Consider the following 12,552-nt stretch of genomic DNA (forward strand, 5'->3'; position numbering starts at 1 on the left):
GCGCAAGGGCCAGTCAGTGCCCACGCCCGGAGATGCCCCCCATGTGGACTATGGACACAGTAACCTCGGAGCCACCGACTCCTCTTCCACGGCGTTCTGTAAAAAAACCTCAATACCAATTTCTTAACATAAGAAATTACACCAACGCTATACATGAATCGAAACAAGCCTCTAAATTAGAGTAATGGGACAATATCTAATATTATGTAAACGCCAATCCAGAAATTAAAAACATACGTGGGCCGATTAGCTCAGGACACATGACCCAGTTATACCCAAAACTGTCATGTTCACAATCACCAAATCTATCTTCATGCTAATACTGTCAGCTGTAGAAACTACAGTGAAACAGACCTGTTCTGGCAGGTTTAAAGAATTTCATGAACTCGAGTGAACTACAGATCCTTAAAAATATGTCTCTGATTCCAAGGAGTCCTGGGCCTGAGCACTTTGATAAACACTATCTTAAGAATCATTTGGTAGCGGCACCTGGGCGGCTCAGTCACTAGCGTCTGCCTTCGGCTCAGGTCGTGATCCCAGGGTCCTGGGATCGAGTCCCACACTGGATTCCCAGGGGGTCCGCTTCTCCCTCTGCCCCTCCCCCTGCTTGTGCTCTCTCTTTCTCTCACTCTCTGTCAAATAAATAAATAAATCTTAAAAAAAAAAAGCAAAGGAAGAATCATTTGGTACTTGAAAAAACCTTTTCAGCTGTGAAAACACAAAAAAGAAGTTTCATCTTTATAACTAGAGTAAAGGCATTTTTTTAGATCATCATAACTGTAAAATTTTTAAAGATTCAGAGGAAATCGTGTATAGACACTCATTCTGAGTGTCTATAAAAAAAACTGTGTTGCCTCTATTAAGAAACACACGAATATTTTAGAGATAATCAGACAAGAGCCATCTGTTCTCAGCATGACTCTCTTCTCAAACACTAAAGTTTAACCATTATAATATTGCAAATGACTCTAGGCAGGGCCAAAAGCCACACTGCAACATGAAGCAAAGAATAGGTACTAATAGACATGGATAAACACAATGATGTCCAGTGTCAGTCATTCTCTTTTCAAATGTGAAGATAATTTGAATGACACGGGTACCATTTAAAAGACAGAAATGAAAAATATCAAATTAACAAATACCTTACTTTTACCCACCTATACATACTACAAGAAGAAAATCAATGCCTCACATTAGTTCACAGAAAACGATCTTAACAAGTAATTGCACTCTTACTGAACTATTAAATACTATGCGTGGGACACAGCATTTCATTCACCTAGTAACTTCCAAAAAAAAAAAAAAACCCACCCCCCCCAAAAAAAACCAAGAACATCCTCCTGTATTAACCATACTCAAATCATATCTAATTTGTCCCCTTGAAATTTTCATAAAGTACAAACCCAATGATGAAAAATTTTATACCAGTTGTAATAATTTATGATCACTACATGTTAAATATATTGTGTCCTAAACTAGCATGATTATAATGAAATAAAAGTAGTTTCACTCCAAGGAAAACCTGAAAACCTTTAAAATACATTACTACAGTTCCTTATACCTTATGAACACAAAATGACATTTTTATATGGTCAAAAAAAAGCCTTTTAAAGCTCACAAAGCAAGAAAAGCCCGTGTCAAAGCTGTTTTTCTAACAACTAATTAGCTTTCAATTGCCAATGTGGAAGAAAAAGACCCCATAATATAAACTTTTGTTATTGGAAATAGAAGACTGAATTTGCACTTTTTATTTTTTTATCTATTTTTTTAGCTGTCTTCTAATTTACAGCACACATTTCCCAAAACAGAAATACTAGAAAAGCCATAATTTGGATAAAAAACTTTACTCACTTTACAGTTCTGAAATATGAAATTAGAGATTTGTTATATATTAAGTCAAAAGTACCCTAAACACAGTTAGCTTTGTTAAGTATATCTCACTGCAGTAAGAAAACCTCCAGAGATGAGGTGCGGGGCGCTAGGTCTCTCTCAGAGGTGAAGAAAATCTTCCAACCCTGCCCGTGGTGATGGCTGCATTTACCTTGTGAATACATAAATAGTGTATTTTTTGAATACACTGAATTTTACACTCCAAACGGGAGGCCTGTAGCCAAAACTTGTTAGTGAATGGAAAAATAAATAATAAGACGGACTTTCAAATACAAAGAGTAAAGACAAAAACAGAACAAAGGTAAATGACTCCTTCCTGCCAGTTCCAGAACAAGACTTGAGCAGACAGGGCGCCCTCCCCCTCTCCCCCATAAGCTATAACCCTGGAGACGACAGAGGGAAAGGTGAAGAGAAGGAGGCAGACCAGGAGGGACCCAGACCCCAGAGGTCACACAACAGGGAGTTCCCAATGCGCTCCTTCAGCCTCATTTATCCCAAATTGTGTACCAGAGAGTCAGCAGCCAGAAAAACCACGGACATAAACCAAAGAGAGCCCCAAGAACAGCCCAGGCCCTCCTGCCCATCCCTACCACTGGGTTCACAGGAACCCAGACGTAAAGGCCCCCCAGGCCATACTGCAGGAGGCCAGAGGCTACAATAAACAGGCATTCCTCCCCTCCCCAGACAAGGGGACATCAGCAGAGCCCCACGCGGCACCGCAGACCCCATGTCTGCCCAGCGGTGAAGGGGGCACCCTCTTCTCCCAGGTGTCAAAGGGAACCCAGCTTTCACCCCATCTGCCAGCAACAAAGCAGCACCACCTCATCCCACCTCCCTAACCCCAGTCCCATGGGGTGTCAGAGGAGGCCTGATAAAACAGAAGATTATTTGAATAAAGTCCAGAACCTCCCAGCATAATACCCAAAATGTCCAGGATACAATTTAAAAAAAAAAAAAGGACTCATTATACCAAAAGCCAGGAAAATCTCTAATCCTGAAGGAAAAATAACCAACAAATGCCAACACCAAAGGGATGCATATGGTGAAATTATCTGACAAGGATTCTCATATCCATCATAAAAATGTGTCTATGGGCAATTACAAACATACTTGAAGCAAATGAAAACAAACAAACAGCTATTTCAGCAAAGAAAGCTAATATGAAGAAGAACCAAATGGAAATTCTAAAACTAAAAAATACAATAATGGAGATTTGAAAACAATGCATAGGGTTCAGGGGCAGAAAAGAAGAGACAAAGGAAAAGTCAATGAACTTGAAGAGTGAACAACAGAAACCAATCTGGACAGAAAATGGACTTAAAACAAATGAGGAGAAACTCAGGACGTTTGAGACACAAGAAAGATCTCACAAGGTGTCTCCAGAGAGAGTGTTAGAAGAGATGAAAGAGGGTGGGGCTCAAAAAGTTCTAGACAAATAATGGCTGAAAACTCCTAACCTGACAAAAGATAAAACTTGCAGATTCAATATGCTACGTGAACCCCAAACAGTATAAACCCAAAGAAATCTATGTCAAGACCCATAATAATCAAACTACTGAACTAAAGACAAGAAAAAAAGCTTGTAAGTAGTGAGAAATGACATCTTACCCACAGGAAAAGAAAACATTCCAATGACATCAGATTTCTCATCAGAAATCATGGAGGCCAGAAAGAAGTAGCATAACATTTTCCAAGGGCTTAAAATAGAAAAAGGACTGTCAACCCCAAATTGTGTATCTGGTGAAATTACCCTTCAGGAATGAAGCAGAAATAAGACCTTCTAAGACGAAAGAAAACTAAGAGAATTTGTTTTCAGCAGACCTACACTAAAAGAATAGCAAGGAATTCTTAGAACAGAAATAATAAGGAATTCAGGACCTTCAAGAAATAAGAGAACAACAGAAATAGTGAAAACATGGGTGAATAGAATAGGCATTTCTTCTCCTTTTGAGTTTTCTAGATTATGTTTGAGAGAGAGAAAAATTAACACTGATGTGTAACTCTAGTCATATGTAAGGGAAATATTTATGTACTTTTGCAAAATTAAAGTATTTATGTAATTGTACAAGATAATTACTTTACCAGTAAGGATGAGTAAAGGGATGTAAAGAGGTACTGATTCTTCACTTTACTAACACTGATAAAATATCAACACCAGAATACTGTGATGAATCACATATGTATAATGTCATATCTAGAACTACCACTAAATAACATCTATACAAAGACATACAGTGGAGAAACACCATAGGTAAATCAAAATGGAATTCCAAAAATTGTTCAAGTAACTCACAGAAAAACAGGAAAAAGAACACAAAGAAACAACGCAGCAATCAAAAAGGAAAATGGCAGATATAAGCCCTAACTTGTCAATCATTACACTGAACATAAATGCTCTAAATATATCAATCATAAGACAGAGATTGGCACAGGCTCAGGTCTTGATCCTGGAGTCCCGGGATCGGGTCCCGCATCGGGCTCCCTGTTTGGCGGGGAGTCTGCTTCTCCCTCTGACCCTCTCCCCTCTCATGCTGTCTCTCTATCTCATTCTCTCTCTCAAATAAATAAATAAATTCTTTAAAAAAAAACAAAAACAAAACATAAGCCAACCATATGCTGACTACAAAAAACTTACCTTAAATATAAGCAGGTGGAAAGTAAAAGGATGGAAAATTATATGCCAGGTAAACATTAGTCAAAATAAAGCATGAGTGGCTATATAAATGTCAGAAAAAGGAAAGCCCAGAGCAAAAATATTACTAGAGACAGATGGAAATTATAAAATAATAAAAGCATCAGTCCATCAAAACAGAGCAATCCCAAACATGTCTGCACCAAATGACAGACTGGCAAAACAGTAAAGTAAAAATTGATAAAACCAAAAGGAAAAATAGACAAATGCACAATTACAGTTAGAGACTTCAACGACCCACTCTCAACCAAGAAAACAACTAGAACATAAACTAGCAAAGATAACAGGATCTTATCAACATTTCAGAACATTTCACCCAACGACAGCACAATACACCTTCTTTTGGGCCCTGAAATTCTTACCAATACAGACCATATTCTTGGTCACAAGACAAACTACCAAAATTAAATGAAGTAACACGAAGCATGTTCTTTAACCACAAAGAAATCATGCTAGAAATTAGTAACAGAAAAATAACAGCAAATTTTCCATACACATTCCTAAGTAATCCATGAGACAGAGGGGAAGTCTCAAAGTAAAACAAAATGCCAAAATTTGTGGGACACCGATAAATCAGTGCTGAGAGGGAAATTGACAGCACAAAATCCTTATGTTAAAAAAAGAGGAAAAGTCTCCAATCAATAATCTAAACTCCCACCATAAGAAACAAGAATGAGAAGATAAAAAATAAAACCTAAAGAAGCAATCAAAAAGAAGGAAAAGTAAAGCACAGAAATTAATAAAAGTGAAAACAGACAACTACAAAAAAAATAAGAAAAATAAAGGATAGCTCTTTGAAAAAACTCAAACCTCTAGTAAGACTAACCAACAAAGGAGTGAAGGCACAAACCACCAATATCTGAATGAAACAACATCAAAAAGATAGTAAGAGAATAGATGATGAACAACACTACACACATAAATATGGCAACTTTCCTGAAAAGGACCGATTCCTCAAAGGGCACAATCACAACTCACCCCAAACAAAATAGCTCATTTGAATAGCCTAGTTAACTATTAAAGAAACTGAGTTTGTAAAGTGAAACACCCAAAAAAGAAATCTCTTAGGTCCAGACGGTTTCACTGGGAATTCTACCAAACACTTAAAGAAGAGAGCAACTCTATTCGAAGTCTTCCAGAAAGCAGGAGAGAAGGGAACACTTTCCAAGTCATCTCATGAGGCCAGGCATCAGGGCTAAAATCTGACAGTCACTGCCGTTCCATTCATGGAAAAGAGACATCTACAGTCAAGTGCAATCTGTGCTCTGAGGGGGAACAGGGGCCTGTAGGAGCCAGCAGGGGCATCTAACTCTATCCTGGCTGGGGTTGAGATAATGGAAGGCTTCAAAAGAAAAGTACTTTTCGATGCTGACAGAGTCAGAAATATAGCCACTGAAATATGGAGATTTTAAATGCCAGAAGAAACAGCTAGAAGAATCCAAAATAAGTGCCTTGGGGGTGAGAGGCTGGGGTAAGGAGGAAGCAATAAGCGGAGTACAGAGCCACAGTATATTCTCATTAGCCTTTTACCATATGTTATTATGATAAAATACAACCAACCTTCACAAAATAACGTAAAAGCACAACTTCCAGTTTAAGATCCATCTCTCCCTGCTCCTCTTCCCTAAGCCCAACTATAAGCTTGGAAATAAAGCAAGAGCCAAACAAAGGAGAGCTCTGGAAGGGGTCGAGAAGGCAGCAGTGAAGAGGAAGAGGGTTAGGGGGGCTTGGGACCAAGGACTGAGAAACGACACAGCGGCAGGACGTCCTACAGGCCCTCACCCAACAGCAGGAAGGAGACAGGCCTGGCATTCCCTAACTCCCAACCCAGCAAGGAAAGGCACCCCGGAAAGATCATTCCTCCCCTGGAGGGAGCAAGAGTACACCACCACCAGCAAGACAGATCAAAAAGTGCCGTGGGAAACGGCATCCTTCCCCATGGAACTAAGACTCCCCTGTCCCATCGAGGGACAGGGGTGCATCTGGGCGGCAGCAGTTAGAGGAACCCTGCCACAAAAACAGGTTAGAAGCCTCAGAAAGCCCCTGTGTCCCCGTGGGCCGAGACGCCCCTCTCTTCTAACCAGGAGGGAAACCAGGCAGCATCACCAAGCACAGCCCCACTTCAGAAGCAGCCAGTCCAGGAAACCGCTTCTATTCAGGGCCTGAACTCCCCTCCTCTGCCACCAGAGACCAGAGCAGCAGGAAGCACCAGCAAGAGGGATTCCAAGGGCCACAGCAGTGCTGAGGCTCCTCCCCTAACCAGACACACCAGAACAGCCAGCAGGCTCGTGCAGAGCGGGTACAATCACAACCACTGCCCATCCAACAAGGCCTTTTCATCACATGGACTGACCATTCCTTCTCTTACCAAGAGACACTGGGCCTGGGGAGATCGCCTCTTCCTTTCAGCACGATAAGCAGGGACAAAAAGGAGTCCCAGTACACCACATAAACCAAGCACACCAAAAACTGTAACACAAAATTAAACTGTCACTGGGATCACAACCCACAAATGTAGGCCAGGACCTACAAGGTAAACCTAAACAGGGCGATCACCTGCTAAAGTAAAAGATATAAACAGAACCCACATTCTCCAGACGTAAGAAACAGAATGTCCAGGATAAAATAAAAAATCATCCATCACATCAAGAACCAGAAGATTCACAGTGTGAGTTAGAAAGGATAATCAACAGACACCAAAACTCAAATTAACTCAGATACTGGAATTATGTGACAATCATTTTAAGCAGCAAACATAAACATGCTTCAACAAGCAATAACAATTCTCTTGAAACAAACAGAAATTATAAAACTGACAAACACACTAGTTCAAATGAAACACTGCTGCATGGAATCAACAGAAGAGTGAAAATGACAAAGGACAGAATTAGGGAATTTGCGAACAAAAATCAATACAATGCACACAATCTTAACACAGAAAAAAGAAACTGGGGGGGGCGGGGAACCTAAGGGAATTATGTAACACTAACAAAAGATCCAACATTTGTATCACCCCAGTACCAGCAGGAGAGAGAAGACAGTGGAAACCAGAGTCCTTGAAGAAACTCCCCAACTTTGGTGAAACAAAACCCAACAGATTAAAATCTCTTACTAAATACCAACCAAGATAAACCAAAAGAAATCCACACCAAGATACATCACAGTTAAACTTGTAAAAATGAAAAACAAATAAGACCTTGAAAGCAGTCAGAGAGAAATGACACGTTACCCGCAGGGAAACGCCAACTCGCGCAGCAGTGAACTTCTCATCAGGAATCATGAAGGCAAGGTGGGCAGTAGCCAGTTTTCAAGGCTAACGAAAGAACTGTCAACCAGGAATTCTATACCCAATACATCCATCCTTCCGGAATGAAGGGGAAATAAGAACATTCTAAGGTGGAAGAAATTTCAAAAATTGGCTATAGGAAGCACTTCAAATAGAAAGGAATGGGGAAAAAAGAATCCTGGAATACAAGGAAGGAGTAACAGAAAGAGTAGAAACATGGGTACGTACATTAGACTATCCTTATAATCATGAGTTTTATAAATATTTGATGATTTAAACAAAAAGTGTAACACCATCTGATACTCAAGATAGGATATTTGAAGTGTAGGGGGAGAAGATGGGTAAAGGGACCAAAATGCAAGTAAGGTTTACACACTCTACTCCACAGACTAAAATACGAATCCCAACACCCCATGGTGAGAAGTCACATACGTATACTACAATACCCAACAGAGCACACACTACAAAAACTACAAGAAGACCTACACTCAAAAACCCCGCAGAGATCTCCAAAAAAAGTTCAAATGACCTAAAGGAAGTCAAAAAGAGAAACAGAAGAGGAATGAGAATCAGAAGAAACAAAATAAACAAATAATAAAATAGCACCTACACTCTAATGTAGCAATAATTAACTTAAATGTAAAGGGTCTAAATACACCAATCCAGAGAATGACAGAGTGCATAACGGAAAACAAGGATCCAACAAAGAGACTCCAAATTCAACTTAGGCTGAAAGCAAACACCATGCAAACATTAATCCACAATAAAGCAGGAGGAGATTTCAGAGCAAAGAAAATTGCCAGAGACAAAGAAGAACATTACGCAAAAAAAGAAACACTCTACCAGAAGACGTAAGAATCCTAAATATGTACACACCAAATGACAGAGCCTCAAAATACCTGCAGCAAAAACTGAGATGCAAGCCGCGACGGAAACCTATTGTGAAAGAAACAGCATATTTCCAAATAATGATCTCCCCAAATCAAGCACTCAGAGAATTTCTGACACAATCACTGTTACAGGTACTGTCAAGGAGGAAAAGAGAAATGGTACTTCTGGCCAAACGCTAAACACAGGCACCTCAGTAGGTTCTCCTGTAACCCTTCACCATCCTGTAGGAAAACAACAGTATTCCCCCCCATTTTACATCCCAGGAAATGGGCGTTCAGGTTAATGAGATCAAACAGCTAGTCAGTAAATGAGCCGCGATTCAATTCAGCTCTACAACATTACAACACATACTTTCTGACTCTATGTTACAGTTTCTCAAAGAGCCCAGAACCAAAGTTACTCTAAAACTCGAATCCTGAAGCAACTGGATATTGAAATTTTTTTTTCCTCTTCTGTACTAAAAGTTAGCAGCTTCTGCGGCACCTGTCCAACTCTCGATTTCAGCTCAGGTCCTGATCTCAGGTGCTGGGATCAAGGCCCGCCTAGGGCTCCACGCTCAGGGGGAGTCCGCTTGAGGTTCTCTCTCTCTCTCTGACCCTCCCCCCCCCACGCACGGGCACTCTCTCAAATAAATTTTTTAAAAAGTAAATTGCTTCTACAATTCCTTAGGAATAAAATTTCGATTAACTGCAGAAGACAGTACTTCCTCTTTTTATAAGTTCCTTTTTTATAAAATATAGTATTCCTCTCTTCGGGCGAGAAACAAGTTAAGTGCGAGCTGAAACCAACTAGGGGAGGAGGCTTCCATTTTCAACGAAAGGTCTCTATGTTTTAAATGGACGACTGAAGTGGGGTCCCATTAAACAATCTAACCTTGTGAAGTTCCGTTTCTCGTTGCTAAAAGCAAAACTTCTGGCCAACGAACATGATTAAGTGCACCTGGGTTTGGCACATAACCTGAACCCTTTGCGTTTGTGACAGGCCGTGCTTCTCCACTCAGGTTTGGGCTTCGTGTCTGCACGTTCACGGTCCCTACGGGAACCACGCCGAGGCTCGGACAGCAGCAGTGTCTGCGGGATGAGGGCCCCGCCCGCCCGGCTCCCGTGAGAGCGCCGCAGCCGCACGCCGGCCCCCACCTCCGAGGGCGTCGATGGCCAAGGCAGCCCAGGACTGGGGCGGAGCTGGGGGTGACCCCGCCCGGCCCCGACGCTGAGTCCCGGGGCCTCTCCCAAGGGTGGACGCCCCCCCAGAGTGCAGGCGCGCGGGAGTCGGAGCACTGTGCGCGGCCTGCGAGCTGGGACAGACCCGCCGCCGGGGGCCGGGGGGCGGGGGGCCCGGACGGGGCGCGGGGGGAGGGCCGCCGCGGGGGGGAGGGAGGTCGGCGCCGTCGTTACCTGCTGGGCCGTTCGGCCCCCGGCCCAGGCCCGGCCGCGCTGTAGTAGGTCGCGCGTTTGCGGTTGGCCACGGCGGCCGCGCTGCGCACCGGGTACAGAGGGATCCGCTCCGCCATGTTCCGGCCGCCACCTTCCCGCCCCTTCTCGATTCGCTGCCTTTCCCCGCCCTCTCCGCTCAGCTCCAACCCGGCTGAGGCGCCGCCCGCGCGGCCGTGCCCGACCCGCGAGCGACGGAGCCCGAGAGCTTCACAGAGCGTCGGAGCCTGATGACGACAGCTTGCGGCGAAGGGAGGGCACAAAAGGCGGCGGCGTTAAGAGGCTCCGTCCCGCGTCCGGGCCCGAAGACGTCAACGCCGCGGCGCGGGCGCAAGCGGAGGCGGTGACGCGCTGAGGCTCCGCCTCCCGCGCGCCGGGGCCGGATGGCGTCCCCGAGGCGCGCGGAGGGGGTGTGTCCCGGCGGCCCCGCCCCGGGCTCTGGGCGCTGGGGGCTGGGCGCGTGCGCGTGCGCGAGGGCGCGCGCCGGAGGCCGGCCCGGGGCTGTGCCCCAGGTGCGCGTGTCCGGGGACGGCGGCGGCCGCGGCCCCCGGAATCCTGCCTTTACCGGTCGCCGGGGACTTCCCGGTCCCTTAACTCGCCGCCTTGTCGGGCTTCCCCTGCGCGCAGGTGTGTGCGGCGTTGTCCCGCACCTACGGAATACAATTCCCGTAAGTGGCCTCCAAAGAGTGGGCCAACAGTCGAGTCCAGAGAGTGCTCAACTTCGCGCTCCTGTTGTTAAAGTTTGTTACTGATTCATAGCTTGGAAGTGTGGTCTGAACTCTTTCCATGCTTTAACATTGAGGTTTTCTTCTGATCAAAAATAAAGCCAGCTGTCCGCGATGTAATTGACCCAGGACCCACAGAGTTAGCTGTGCCTGCTCCCCTCAGTCGTAATTTTTGACCGAAAAAACTTGACTTCCAATGCCTGCTGTTGGCCGGAAGCCTTACCGGTAAAGTAAACGGTGATGAACGCGTTTTGTATGTTGTATGTATAACATACTGTGTTCTTACGATAAAAAGCTAAAGAAAAGAAAATGTTATAGAGGAGCTCATGAGTTAGAGAAAATGCATTTACAGCACTGTTATCTATATTTATTGGGAAAAACCCCCGTAGAAACCCATATTATTCAGGGGCGCCTGGGTGGCTCAGTTGGTTAAGCCACTGCCTTAGGCTCAGGTCATGATCCCGGAGTCCCGGGATCGAGTCCCGGGATCGAGCCCCGCATCGAGCCCCGCATCGAGCCCCGCATCGAGCCCCGCATCAGGCTCCCTGCTCGGCAGGGGGTCGACCTCTCTCTTTGACCCTCCCCCCTCTCATGCTCTCTCTCATTCTCTCTCTCCCTCTCTCAAAAAAAAAAAAAAGTTATTCAAGGGTCATGTGTCTTGGCAAATAGATTTTCTGTTCCAAGATGGAAATGCTAACGGAGTAGTGGTGTTCTTGGAGACCTCCTTCTAACCCACCCCAGTAGGTGGTCATTTCCTTAATGCTCCTTGAGAGTCGGTTTGGAGGCACCTTTATCATGGGGTCACTTCTCAAGAGGAGACTCACTCTAAAGAGTCCCCGCGGCCCCACTTGTTCCAAGGTGCAGCCCCCTGCAGAACACCTGTCTCTCCTAGCATCCCACAGTCCGTCTTCTTGGAAGTTGCCGAAACTGCTTCCTGGCCCCCTTCAGACAACCAAGGACGGTCAGAAGTACCTGCAGACAAACTGAAGTCTCTTCTACTCCAAAATCCCGCCTTAATAGGATGCTTCCCAGTCCAAGACTTTTCCCCTTCTACGTGATAAAACTTAATTTCCTTTCTAAAACCCTTGAAAGTGACATCAGAAGGGCTCCCTTGCTGCAAGTTGATGGGTAAACAGCCTTTATTAATTTTGTCTTGAGGTCGTTTTGTTTGTGATAGTTTGAGGTATTTATTTCAATGACTTTTATTTTTTACTTTGAAGATTTTAATTGGTCCTTTTTCCTATGCATCTATTCTTATTTCATTTCTGTCTTTTGTTTCTTACTTTCAATTATCTAAGGAGAAGAAAATGTTTTGACTGTTGATTTGTTAACTTTCTTAGCATTGGGTTTCTTCACATGTCCTGGAATTTAGGTTTGCGGGCAGCGGGCAGGAGATAGCGGCTCTTCCCCCTTCCCCTCCTGCTCCTCACCCTTCCCTAGTCAGTGGCCTTGCCATCGCTTCCACCTGCAGCCCAGAACGGGGTCCCACGTGGCATGTCAAGGCTTTCAATAACAGGGAGAGCATGTCAGATGCAGGGTCTGCAGGCAGTGGTATTCATTCTTGGTCTTCAGTTTGGGTCTCTGTCTTTGTACTCCTAAGCCCCCACTGTGTTCAAAAGCCCTAGGCAGCTGTCAGCA

The 12,552-nt window shown here is 44.3% G+C and overlaps 1 protein-coding gene across 18 annotated transcripts in view; it reads right to left on the minus strand.

Annotated features, from left to right (window-relative positions):
* LOC148161802 (putative phospholipid-transporting ATPase IIB) overlaps positions 1-10,489 on the minus strand; it is a 78,371-nt gene extending 67,882 nt beyond the window's left edge. For 15 of the 18 annotated variants that reach the window (XM_088020552.1, XM_088020561.1, XM_088020557.1 and 12 more), the window contains exon 1: positions 10,154-10,481. In XM_088020552.1, the coding sequence (XP_087876678.1) occupies positions 10,154-10,269 (116 nt within the window). In that variant the 5' untranslated portion in view covers positions 10,270-10,481. Of the gene's footprint in view, positions 1-10,153 lie in introns of all 18 variants that reach the window. The other 3 variants (XM_088020562.1, XM_088020564.1, XM_088020563.1) reach the window with 3 other exon arrangements.
* Between the last annotated feature and the right edge of the window lie 2,063 nt (positions 10,490-12,552).

The sequence above is a fragment of the Eumetopias jubatus genome, unplaced genomic scaffold, assembly GCF_037043125.1.
Source record: "Eumetopias jubatus isolate StellerSeaLion01/CBP00866 unplaced genomic scaffold, mEumJub1_p1.0 scaffold_55, whole genome shotgun sequence".
Taxonomy (NCBI): domain Eukaryota; kingdom Metazoa; phylum Chordata; class Mammalia; order Carnivora; family Otariidae; genus Eumetopias; species Eumetopias jubatus.